Source organism: Leptodactylus fuscus, chromosome 6 (genome assembly GCF_031893055.1).
Source record: "Leptodactylus fuscus isolate aLepFus1 chromosome 6, aLepFus1.hap2, whole genome shotgun sequence".
Lineage (NCBI taxonomy): Eukaryota > Metazoa > Chordata > Amphibia > Anura > Leptodactylidae > Leptodactylus > Leptodactylus fuscus.
Genome location: NC_134270.1, coordinates 156,835,158 through 156,848,698, shown reverse-complemented (window position 1 = coordinate 156,848,698; position 13,541 = coordinate 156,835,158). Strand labels below are relative to the sequence as shown.

The 13,541-nt window shown below is 45.3% G+C and overlaps 1 protein-coding gene across 1 annotated transcript; it reads left to right on the top strand.

Moving 5' to 3' along the window:
* The first annotated feature begins 1,162 nt into the window (after positions 1 to 1,162).
* Positions 1,163 to 12,482, top strand: HMBS (hydroxymethylbilane synthase). Its single transcript, XM_075278810.1, has 14 exons — positions 1,163 to 1,316; positions 3,784 to 3,825; positions 4,310 to 4,382; positions 4,666 to 4,715; positions 5,003 to 5,058; positions 5,416 to 5,493; positions 6,477 to 6,554; positions 7,843 to 7,918; positions 9,361 to 9,474; positions 9,678 to 9,716; positions 9,893 to 10,012; positions 11,153 to 11,206; positions 11,284 to 11,370; positions 11,761 to 12,482. Exons 1-14 carry the CDS (start codon positions 1,314 to 1,316, stop codon positions 11,932 to 11,934), a joined length of 1,044 nt encoding a protein of 347 aa, XP_075134911.1. The 5' UTR covers positions 1,163 to 1,313; the 3' UTR covers positions 11,935 to 12,482.
* The last annotated feature ends 1,059 nt before the right edge of the window (positions 12,483 to 13,541 follow it).

Below are 13,541 nucleotides of genomic sequence, written 5' to 3'. Positions count from 1 at the left end.
AAGAGGGTTATGGACAGTTATGTCCTATCCACAAGACAGGGGATAAGTGTCCAATCACTGTGAGCCCAAACACCAGATCCCCCAGTGATCAGGAGACCGAAAGTCCCCCCCAAATCCTCCTTGTGAGGATTACATTACACTAGTATGACCAGGTGCTCCATTCACTTCTATAGGGCTGCCGGTGCTGTAATCTCAGCCAATAGAAATCAATGGAGCGCTGGTCTGGGCCCCCAACAATCGGGCCCTTATCTCCAGAATGTCAAAAAATGGTCATGAACGTCCCATCAAAATCGGAGGAGAGATTTCTTGATCTTCTGTTCTAATTTTTAAGTGTTAAAAAGTGACTTTTTAATCAAGAGTTACAAAAAAAACTTTGGGCAGAAAACTGGTGTGAATGATACCTCAAAATCTAGAGCGTCTCTGAGCTGGCATAGATTTCAGTGCGTGCGCCTCCTCATAAATCAGGCGCCTCCTCGGCCGCCATTAAAACGTGTTTTATAAACAGCCGTCACGCATCCGGCCATAGATCGTAGACAGCCGAAATAACTGCTTTTAGCCGACGACCGGTTATAAAAATGCCACAAATATCTATTGGAGATGTCTGACTTTTCTGCAAAAAAATAAATAAAAATTCAACAAACATTTTTGGTTATTGGTCATCTAAATTCTGCTAAATATTCGCTATTTTGAGCAAACTCTATACGTTTTATTTTTATATGTCTGGGCTGCTCTCCCGACCCATTCGCTGATGTGTATGGCGGCCTAATATGTTTATAGGATTATTGCATTTTTGTTATTTGTGTTTTTGTTTTTTTACTGTGTTTTAGTATTCAGACTTTTTTGTTCTCTTTTTCAGGTGAGACATTTATTGAACACGATTCACTTCTACAATAAAAAAAATAATAAACGACACAAAAACGCATGCAGTATTAACTGCACTGTCTGAATTCACCCTCAAACCATGAAGTACTAATCACGTGGTATATATCCCCGTATACATATAGTATATGAAACTCCTCCTCACAGGGCAGGCTGTCTACATTCATCTACTTCATATAGATCTAGTACTTGCCCAAATAGAATGAATGCAAACTGTATTAACAAAATTAGTTGATAAAGTTTAAAAAAAAAAAATTTGACAGCTTGAGGGCGGAAGTGACGTCGCAGGCGCCCTCTGCACACTGGAGTAGGTTGCAGCTTGTGGTTGTAGAGGCGCCGGTACCGGCTGTGTACTATGCCGGATGACCGGTCCCCGTCCTGCACCTCACTACAGCCGAGCCCCGAGCAGCCTAGTGCCCGCCTGAGGAGACATCATGGTGAGTGACCCGGAGCGGGGAACCTGAGAAGTTTTCTGCGGGAGTTTGAAGCTTGCTCGTGATTGGCTCCCGTCCTGTCAGAGGGCGTGGCCTCGTGTGAACCTGTGCGGATTATGTGCGCCCCGGGCTGACACCGGCCATAGTAATACCACGTGACTGCCGGGTGACACAAAGTTGCACAACTGATTATGGCCAAGTTACGTGCGACATGTAACCTGCAACCAATAATGGCGACAGTGAAGTCTTAAAGAGACTCCATTAACCCTTATAGTGCCTGGGCTACCTGGAGACTTTGGCTGTGACTACCAAAGACCGCCATGTTGCCTTGTGGCTACTTCACTTATGTAAAGGAATAGAGTCACATGGTGTCCAGTCATATCAGAGGCTGCGTCACCCGCAGGGTTACAAATGTGTCTCCCCTTATGTTCGTCAAGGAGTTGCAGGGTGACAGCGTGATATTTGGTGGCGGCCAAAGTCACCGTGCAGCCCTAGCCCGTCACAGGAGGAATGATGGCCGCACCATGCTACGATCTTGCGTTGTGGTTCTTGGATTTTTGCATTGTGTTATGTGACGCAACTCTCAACACATTCATATTGACGGAGGTGTAACTTAAAGGGGTGCACTTGGCCCAAGGACCCAAAAAGTTGTCTCCTTCCAATATGAGGAAACAAATGCAACTAGCGATACATTCTAGTTGGTGAACCTGGTACAGATTTTACACTGGGGCCCATATTACGCCTCCGCGCGTTGCCACACATTAGGTTCGCCATTGCTGTCTTTGTCATGTGATAAAATTTGGCAATTTTGGACTCGATGCCCGAAATGATCAGGCAGCTCCTGTGCAAATAGAAGACAAATTGTGCGCACATGTAAGTTATAGGGATACACTTATATCCAAGGAGAAGGAATAAGTGTCAGAGCGCTGTGACCCCCAGCAATCAGAAGAATAAGGGGGAGTTCTGACTGCCAGTGCCCTTGTGTAACCAGTGCTCTATTCACTACTATAGGGCTGCGGGCATTGACACAGATTACAGTCCAGCCCTATAGTAGTGAATGGTCACACACGTGCGCTGGAGCTCCTTCCACATTGAGGCTTTAGTGGGACTTTGGTCCCCCGTCCTTATTGCAGGAGCCCCCCAGTGATCTGACACTTATTCCCTATCCTGTCAGTAAGGGGACAAGGGTTTGTTGCAACATAGCAGCAGCTGCTCAGGATATTCTGTAACATGTGGTCTCAGACCTAAAGAGGTTTTCTAGAAGATACGTATCGATGCCCTATAATTAGGAAAGGTCATGAATCTCTGATCAGTGGGGGTCTGATAGCTGTGACCCCCACAGATCACAGGGCAGTGACATTGGATTCATTCATCACCTGACCTGTGAGTGAAATGAATGGGGCTGAGTTGTAGTAGAAAGCACAGACACTATACAGTATGGGGGACCTTGCAGGGTGACAGACCTCCACTGATTGGGTGACGGACTTCCACCGATCGGCTATCCGGGACAGGTCATCAGTATATAACCCCTTTAACAGTGTGACATGGCACATGGGCTCTCAGTATAAGACCCTATACTCTGTAACGTCTCCATTATTATTATGACCAGTAAATGTGTTTCTTAAGAAATGGTAAGAAGCTGCAGAGCGGTCACCAGCTGTATGTACCCTATATCTTTTTATATACATCAGTTTGGTATATAGGGGTCGGATGGGACAGAGCGCTCATTTCTGCAGCTCAGCACTCGCAGGGGAGTCTCCCTTCTGTGCCCAGATAAGATGTCTGCCACACGCATTTAGCTTTGCTTCAGAGACATTTCAGTCCCTCCTGAGCCCCGCTGATAACATACTTCCAGGTTGGAGTATCCAGCGGGGTGGGGTCCTAGTGTCATATCTATCCCACCCCCTGACTTTATTTTATCAGCGGGACCACATTGTCCCTCACAGATCTTAGTAACCGTCGCTGTGGTTAGGTCTGCCACTTAGAGAAGACTCACGTGTAGGGGAGAGCCGACCAGAAGACGGTGGGAAATGGAGACTAGGAATCTGCAGGTAATGCCAAGGGCTGGGGGATTGTAATGTAATATATGTTTCCAGAGCTATAGGTATAGCTCTGTCTGGCAGCCATTGAAAGTGTATGGCCTGGTTGAGATCTACAGTCAATTTCTGTCCTACAATTATTCCTAATAGCTCCTGATATCCCCTACACATGCACACTAAGCTTGGCCGAGCATGCATGTGTTCAGCGGGGAGAAGGCTGTTACTTTGTCAGCTTGTCTCTACCAAGTCTGGGGAGATGCCGGACACCTCCATACCAGCAGATAAGTCGGCCAGCTCTGCTGGGTTCAATGAATAGTTATGGCTGCCGTAACTCTGTGGAGTCAATCACTAGAGCGATGTATCTAGAATATTCTTCTGCTATCCATATTGTATCTATGAGTCTTGGATCATGTGTCTTGTTTTTCTTGCAGGAACGAAGAAATGTCATACGAGTTGGTACACGGAAAAGCCAGGTGAGATAGACCGCACCAGACTGTTAAATAAAATTAGTCCTCTATTTCCATATTTGTCCCTATTTCCTTTGTAATATGTTAAAACTTCCCCTTTACACTGTATCCTCTATGTACCATACAGTAGATAATTACTAAATTGGTGGGGGTCTCAGCGCTGAGGAGTATGGTGATCTCTTGCACTCCCATAAGGACAGTGTGGCTGGTTCTGCTCTCATTCATTGCTATGGGAGGGCTGGTGCTCAGCACAGTCCCATAGAGAATGAATGGAGGTGCATAGGAGGTCACTTAAAGTTACTGGACTATCCCTTTAATAAGGGGTATCGTTTTATTCCCTCCGTCAGTGATTATTACATGTGATCATACTGCTATAGACTTTATGCCAGCTTCTTAGTATAATATTTGCCCTTAGTAAACAGTGTATGATAGATATTCCTATCCAGTAGATGTATTTGCCTAGTGTAATATCTCTGCCCTCTGTATCCAGCTGGCGCGTATCCAGACTGACAGCGTTGTGGAGAAGCTCACCAACAAGTTCCCCCAAGCTGACTTTGAAATAGGTAAGTACATACCGGAGCTTAAAGGGGTTATCCCGTTATGGACACTTATTCCCTATGCGCAGGACAGGGGATCAGTCTCCGATTACTGGGGGGTCCTTAGTGCTCAGTACATTATCCTCTGTCCTATGGTAGGGGTAAGAGTCCGTAACGGGACAACCCCTTTAAAGGGTTATTCCCAATTTATAAAATAATGGGTCAACTCCATGATGACCTTTCACCGTAGCCTGTTGTGGATTTGTCACTACGTGTGCTTATTTTGCCTGTTTTTTTTGCATTTTTCTAGTTGCCATGTCCACAACTGGAGACAAAATATTAGATACGGCTTTATCTAAGGTAAGTGCGCCTGAATTACCTGACCTCTGCCTGAAGGCCCCTAGTACGGCACCGTACCCTGTTACCGCAGTTCAGTTGCTTTCAAGTGAATGGGGCTGGGCTGCAATACCATGCACAACCTTTGGAAAGGTGTGGCGCTGTTTTCCAATCTTTTACAACCCCTTTAAGTTAAGCGCTTCTCTATTTTAGTGTGTTTTTTTTAGGTAGTAGGAGAGAAGACCTGTCCCCATAGGGGTCGCTTGATCGGATGAGATCTCCTATATCTGTCGCTTCTTCTCTTTTCACAGATTGGCGAAAAAAGTCTATTTACAAAGGAGCTGGAGAATGCCCTGGAGAGAAACGAGTAAGCTGTGGTCCATATTGGATGTTTTCCATAGATATATTAGCTTGTACGTGTCTGTCTGTTTCCAAGGGTCCAGTTCTGATGGCTTTATAGTGTCAATTTCACATTCAGTGACAATCCATAGCAGTCGTCAGTCTCAGATTTCAGGTGCACAAATCCAGGTCTATGTGTAGAGGGTTTTTTTCCTATTTGACTGGCAGCACCTGTGTGGGGGGAGGGGACCAAAATCTATTGGACGTCATTATGCATCATTGGGATTAATTTGCATTACAAAACAAATTTTTCTTATGAGCTAGAGGTCATTGTGAGAAGAGTCTATCTGTATGTCATGTATAATGTCTTGTCTGTCTTCTTCAGGGTTGACCTCGTTGTCCATTCCCTAAAGGATTTACCGACCTCTCTACCTCCCGGTTTCACAATTGGAGCAGTATGCAAGTGAGTGAGCCTTTCCTTTATTCTGTACTCTCTTTGTACATGTATGGCGCTTGGTGCCGGGCCTTATGGTGACGCTTACAGTCCCTATAATCTCACAGGAACAGGTCGGACCACCTCATGTAACAGCAGGGACCTGGAGGAGAATATAGAAGATGTTTATTACCACTTCTGTCTTCTGCTTATCACTCTACGCAGCACTCAATGAGCACTATGTACTAGATACAGGAAGCGGAAGAGCCGCCATTGCTGTTGGGCCTGGTGATCACATGATCTCCAGGCAATCATAAGCTGTAGGAGACCCAGACCCGCTCTGCACGCTGCTAGAGACTACTGAAGTTTTCACAGACCCCATTTTCCCCATTGGGGTGAATGGGTCCATGCAAAAAAAACCCCAATAGATTCATTAAACACATTCCCAAGCTTCAGCTTGGCCGTGTGAATAGAATCCTAAAGGGGCGTTCAGGATCAGAAAACATGGCGGATTTCTTCTTACCAGGAAATTACATCACATCCATTGGTCACCTGACCGTACTGTAGCTCAGTCCCATTCATTTTAATGGGACTAAGATGTAACATGTGGCTAACGGATATGAGGCAGAAGAAGTTAGCCATGTTTTCTAATCCTGCCCAGGAAGTGACCTCATATCCGTTAGCCACATGTTACATCTTAGTCCCATTAAAATGAATGGGACTGAGCTACAGTATGGTCAGGTGACCAATGGATGTGATGTCATTTCCTGGTAAGAAGAAATCCGCCATGTTTTGTGATCCTGCACACCCCTTTAAGCTGCCACCAGTGGTGTCCTGGCATTGGCTGACTTATCTCTTATGCATATACACATGTATGGAGGGGTTGGAAGGAAGTAACAAGCTTTTGCTCAGTAGCTATCTATTATGTATAATTGACTTTATTTCTGCAGGTTGTGCGCTCTTTATTTCCTCCCCATTGTGACATATTGTTTTATGTTCTTTTTTTTCCCCAGGCGTGAAAGTCCGTACGATGCCGTTGTTTTTCACCCAAAGAATGTAGGAAATACATTGGAGAGTTTACCCACAAATAGGTGAGAGGAGCTTTGAGTTGGGGTGGTTGTTCACATTAGATATTATATCTTTCGATGGGTTTGGTCGACCATCTGATACGTATGGGGTCCCCCAGACTCCCTATCCCCACCCAAGCATGCATATGTATGGAGGAGTCATATGAGATAGCTATGGGCTCACCGTTATCTAAGGTTATGGCCGACTTTAGAGCACTTGAGGAAGCAGTTTGTTTTTGACTTGGGTCAGGCGTTCCTTTCTGACCCCAGGGAATAGTCCAGCCCTGGGTGAGATCATGGTACTCCAGTTGTCAAACCTCATCTCGCTGCAGCCACCGTATTGGAGTTTTACAGCTTGGGCATCTTCCTGCCGCTTCCTCAAAGACCCAAACCACAAAATGTAATTGACAGTGAGCAGGGAAATAAATTATTCATCACGATGTTGATATTCCACTGCAGGCCTGTGTAACGTTACAGGATTTATTATCATTCTACCATAAACAAAACCAGGTTGTCTATGTTAGGATACTTGGGTGAGTCCTTAAAGGGGTTGATGACGTATTCTTAAGACAGGTCATCAGCTGACTATCAGCAGAGTTTGACACTCCAGGACCCCTACAGATCAGCTGTTGTAATGTCAGCCACATGGCCTGTTCACAGCTGAGTCCCAATCCAGTGAAAGGGGCTGAGCTGAAATACCAAGCACAGCCACTATACAATATATGGAGCTGTGCTTGGTTTTCTGTGGAGAGGTGCTTACCCAAATCCTGCAGTTTCTTCATACAATCACCTATGCGAGTTTATTCCAACCCTGGAAACGTTTTTTTCCTCTGGGTACCCCTACCAAATGTTTACTAAAGGACAAAAAAAAAGCATCCTAAGGATGTAGATAATGTTGCATAAATGCATGTTGTCATCTTCCCAACCAGAGTGTCGCAGCCCCCTTTGGGGCTTTCCAACACACCCCTCTTTGGAATCGCTGACCTATACTAAGGGACCCAGTCTTGCAGGCTCCAAAAATCTAAGATTGCTGTATGGCCACAGTGCAGCTGCAGTTCAGTATTATGGCCATAGGACCTCATGGTTGCAGGCAGCCACTCTCGGTACAGAGCCCTATGGTAGTCTAAGCCTTATTGACTTGATTTGTGGCGGTCTGGAGGCCATATTATGGATGTGCGAATGACCGCCATCACTGACACGCTGGAGAAATAAAATTGCAGTTGTCAGAGTAGACAGATTTTATTTAGGCGTAGTAGAGTTTTCTATGTAATGACATAAGATATTAATGTTTTTTTTTTCTTATTGTTTTTAGTACAATTGGGACGAGTTCTCTTCGTAGAGCGGCTCAGCTGAAGAAGCGATACCCGCATTTACAGTTTAAAGATATTGTATCCTTTTCACTATGGGAAATTTGGCATTTTATGTGTGTGGATTTTTTTTTCTGCTTTTTAAACCTGCACCCGTGTTGTATGTATATTCTGCCAATTGGGTGCGTGTGAAAGATTTGTCTGATATTCTGGTTGGGGGAGAAGTGGTGGTGGTCGTCATCTGGATTAAAGGGAATCTGTCAGGTTTGCTTGGGGCACTAAAGCATTGATGGATCCATATGAACCAATAGTTCAGAGCCCCAAAAGCCCTATTGTAACCTTGTCCATGCCCGCAGTGATTAAAAAACAGAAGCAGTACTAGACATCTAATTAATTATACAATATTAAGAAATGTATTCTATCCTACTAATCAATCACACAAAAACGGCTGAATGGATTTGCATGAAATTTGCCACATACATAGATAGGAACCCCGATTAAAACATAGGCTACTTTTTATCCCGGTAAATAATGTCACTACACGACCACAGTGAAGGAATTTTAGGTTCAGGACCTGTGATGACATCATCACAGGTCCTTGAGCCATTCTCAGATAGGATCATGCTAGGCAGTGGGCGGAGCTACACACTATTTTGTGGGTGGAGCTATATAGGATGAAGCTGGACAGTGAAAGCTGAAGAAAATGAAGTCTCATAGAAGATCATAAGACTACAGAACATGCAGGCTGTGTGTGGGCAAGAGGAGTATATCGGGTGTAGAATTTCAGTGAGTACTACAGGGAATGTGTTGTTCTGCCTCTGATGGGGGAGGGGGGAGACCTTTAGTACATTTCAGCAACATCCATTCAGCCCTTTGTAACACAGAAGCTGCTCAGACAGTGACATAACCAAACCCGTGTAATCACAATTGCCCAATGTAGCAGAGTTTAGGCAGCGCTGTAGTACACCTCTATAGGCTCTCCATATGCAAACATGTACATACAGCTGTGTATCCTTCGCATATGCAGCGATGTAGAAGAGCTGAAACGGGAGAGCAGGCTGATCGAACTGTGACAAAATTCTGTAACATCCATTCAGCCGTTTCCAACACAGAAGCTGCTCAGACACTGACATAAGAACACACCTCTAATCCAAATGGCCAGATGTAGCAGAGCTGAGGCAGCGCTGTAGCACAGCTGAGTACGCTCTCCATATGCAGAGATGTACATACAACTGATTATGCTGCGCATATGCTGCGATGTAGCAGAGCCGAGACGCGGGAGCAGGCGGATCATCCACAACAGCAATTGGCTAAATATAAGCGGCTCAGCGCCAACACCAACCCACAGACGAAGTCATGGGCAGATGCTAGTAATCTAATAAACATTTTAATTTTTGGAACGCTATCCAAAACTGGCCCTGACTCCACAGCCCTGCCTAGAGCATCGCCTGTCAGACACTATACTTCACCTACATCTTCCCTATGAGTGCCAGTTGTGACATCCTTAATTCTGCGCTCCTCAGAGGGGTAACTTAAACACTCGCTTGAAGAAGTTGGATGAACAGAATGATTTCAGTGCCATTATTTTGGCTGCCGCTGGTCTGCGCCGCATGGGCTGGGAGAACCGAATTGATCAGGTAAGTTGTGGAATAGGTTCCTTCTCATCTATACATTGATAATTTGGCTTTCCTACCGCCATGGTTACGTACGTCAGTGGTGCTATACACGTTTTATATGTGGAGCCCATATGGCAGCCTGACATTAGACGACATGTACAGCATTACATTAGAGATAGGGACGTTCTCCATAATTGTGGGCTCATTGTCTTCTCCCCCCACAGATCCTGTCCCCTGAGCAGTGCCTGTATGCGGTGGGTCAGGTATGTATTTGTGGTGTACGTCTTACTATTCTGTTTCAGTGTTGAGGGAGAACCCCTGCCAAAGTACGGGTCACTTACAGTGGTCAGTCACCTGCTCCAAATCAATCATGCATGTGCGCGCTTATTGGCTTTAGGTCTGTGTAATGATTGGAGTCCCCTCATGTTCTCCTTTTTAGGGTGCATTGGCCATAGAGGTTAGAGCCAAAGACCAGGACATTCTGAGCATGGTCAGTGCCTTACAGGACCCGCACACTGTACTACGCTGCGTAGCCGAGCGGGCATTCATGAAGAGACTGGTAAGTCATGTGTGAGTGATGGGAACCAGTCACATCCTCCGACATGTCATAGATATGAGGCCCGATATCTCACTGGTGTAGTCTGACATTTTTGACCACCACTAAGACTTTATAAGGAGCTTATAAGGAAGGGGGGGTTGTCTAAAATAACAACTTTACTCCTACCCACAAAAACAAGACCTCACACAGCAGTGTTAATGGGGAAAATAAGTTACTGCGTTTTATTTTTATCAGTGAATGCCGAAAAAATCTTAAGAATTTCAGTTTTGCATTTCACTCTCAAATAGTTTCTATATACATTGTGTTACTGAAAATGTCCTTATTATAAGGGACAACTCTTCCCGCAAGAAATATTTTGCTCGCTCCACACTTCTCCTGGCTGAATTCTGGCGCCTCCATTCACTTCAGTGGGACTGGCGGAGATATCCGAAGTACGGCATTCAACTATCTCTGGTACTCCCATTGATGGGAATAGGAACGCCGACTATCACAAGCCCTTCCTACATTCAGCCTGGCTTGGTCCTTGTCACTTTACTTTGTGGGACAACCCCTTTAAGGAGTTAAGCTCAGGGGCACATTCCTAGGGGCATTAGCTGTCTGGCGGCTGCTGCTGAGATTTATCCTCCCCTTTCTTATGAAGTAACATATTTTATAAGTTCTGTTAAAGGGGTCTTCCAGGATGTATATACAGTATTATGGAGTGTCCTTGGGATAGGCCATCAGTATCAGAGTGTTGAGGTCTCTCTAAACACTGAAGAGACTGGCATTCATACAAGCACCACATCTGAGGGCCAAGAGTTGGACCCCCATCTATCTGATATTGATAGCTTATGATAAAGGGGTGCTCTGGGGATTTTTATTTTTTTTATGTCCTCTGGGGTTTTTTAGATGCTGCACTGAGGGGTTCTGGGTTGGTTCCGATTAGAAGCAGCACCCAGACCCCGGTTAAGGGGAAATGCAGAGCAATCTGGGGGCCAGGCACTGGTTCTGATCATGTCACCCCTAGGTACTGCTTCTATAACCTCTGAAGGAAGTTTGTATTCCCATAGCCCCAATGTCCATAGGACCAGGTTTTAACCCTTTGTCGTGTCTTGTAAGTGTCTACAATCTGGGCTCTTCTCATTGTGCTCTGTTCTTTAGGAGGGCGGCTGCAGTGTGCCCGTGGCCGTATCCACAAAGATCGAGGATTCTCAGGTAATATTCTTTGATTTCCTTGTTTTATTTCTTGCTAGTTATATTGAGATTCTGACTGTCACTCTTTATTCCCCTAGCTGTATCTTACTGGAGCTGTATACAGCCTGGACGGGTCGGACTCCCTGAAGGAGACTATGCAGACAAATGTTGTGTTCCCAAATGAGGTGAGACCACCGATCCCCATGAAAACCAATACTGCACGTGTAAGGATATTGCTCTTCTATGTATTGTACGCATACATGACATGACGTTATAGGGGTTATCCAGCATTAAAGATTGATGTCGTGTCCTTACAATAGCGTCATAGTCATGTCTGATGCTAGGAATCCTTGCTTGTCCTTGGCTCTACTGTCCCATACTGTATTTGGTAGTTTCAGGACAGTGACAGGGACTCCTAGTATTATACTGTAGATGACTGATGTTGGGATTCCTGGTCCCAGCTCAGTATTCGGTCCAAAAACTTTACTGGACATTCGTTGAGCTGTCCCAGACCAAATCCATCCACGTGCAGCCGGCCTAATACTCAGCACCACTTGTTTTTGTTTCCCCTCCAGGAGGTTGATGGACCAAACGATGACGGTCAGCATGTCGGCATTACAGCCCTTGGTGTGCCACGTAGAGCCTTGGACTCCGCCGAACATTTAGGAATAGAACTTGCCGATCTATTACTGAGCAAAGGTGCCAAGGAAATCCTGACTGTGGCAAGACAGCTCAATGACGCCAGATAATACCCGGCACTGAACATCCCCTTCTCAAATTTATTCCACATAGGCAAAATGTATTTAATTTTTTTTTCATTTTTCTATTTTCCAGGTGTCGCTGTATTGAGAACCCAAATAATGTGATGTGCCAAGGTTCTCCAGACAGCGCAGCCTGCACAATAGGAAGAGTAGAGCTAAGCCCGGCAGTAGGATTTGGTCTGGAAATCAGAATGTACTAACATGTGCAAACCTACCGTAGTATCCTACAATGTGCTGCTACCATGTGGAATGATGGTAACCAATCATGCATTAAGGGTCCTTGTATTAGGATATAGAAGCTGCTATACCAGTTACACAGCTGGAAAAGCTTCTAAAGCAATGTGCTGCAGTATTCAGGATTTTTTCAATTTTATTTCTATGGAGTTGAGAACTGTGTATAATACAGGTAGGGGGCGCTATGTTACACTATGCAGTGTTGTAAGTGTTCAAACAGGTGTAAACAGTTTCTACAGAAGTAAAGGAAATAGATGTATATTTTTGTCTGGCCTTGCCTGAGAATCTTAATAAAATTGACTTGCCTGATTCGATGTGGCTGTCATTATTTAAAGCGTCTCTCACATGTCCGATGACTTTATAGGGTAAGCTGTAGTGTGTGTCCACGAAGAGTGACACAGTCTGGCTATTATAGGACTTAGGGGCCCTTCACACGGCGTAAGCTTGCCGCTCATTTAGACACATAATACATGTGTCTGAGCGTGGCGCTTCAAAACAGAACCCATTGATTTCAATGGGAAGCATGCGTACATCGGCATATACGTGCGCTTCCCATTGAAATCAATGGGCTCTGTTTTGAAGTGCCATGATCGGACACGTGTATACGTGTCTAAATGAGCAGCGCGCTTACGCCGTGTGAAGAGGCTCTTAGATTTAGACGTATTCCATCAGTGACGCCTCGGTATGATGTCCTCCATACGCAACATATGAAGAAAACGAGATTATGCTCCATCACTGAGTCACTCACTCAGAAGCACCATATTGGATATCATAGAGAAGTATTAAACTGTACTGATTTTTATAAAACACTTCAGAGTGAGATTTAAACCTAAAGAGAGGACCTTCCACCGATTTGGGCACAGGCAGTTCTATATACTGCTGGAAAGCAGACAGTGCGCTGAATTCAGTGTACTGTCGGCTTTCCCGATCTGTGCCCCGGGTAAAGCGCTATCGGTCCCGGTACCGTAGCACTTTACAGTCAGAAGGGCGTTCCTGATAGTCTGTTAGGAACGTCCTTCTCCACAGCAGAGCCTATCGTGCTGTACAGTGTGAGCGGGGAGGAACGCCCCCTCCCCTCCTGATAATACTCATCTATGGACGAGTACTGTGAGCAAAGGGAGGGGGCGTTCCTCCCCACTCCACAGTACAGTGCGATAGGCGCTGCTTTGAAGAAGGACGTTCCTGACTGTTAGAAACGCCCTTATGACAATGAAGAGCTACGGTATCGGGACTGATAGCTCTTCACCAGGGGGAACAGATCGGGAAAGCCGACAGTGTGCTGAATTCAGCGCACTGTCTGCTTTCCAGCAGTATATAGAACTACCTGTGCCCCAAACCATGAAAGGTCCTCTTTAAAGGGG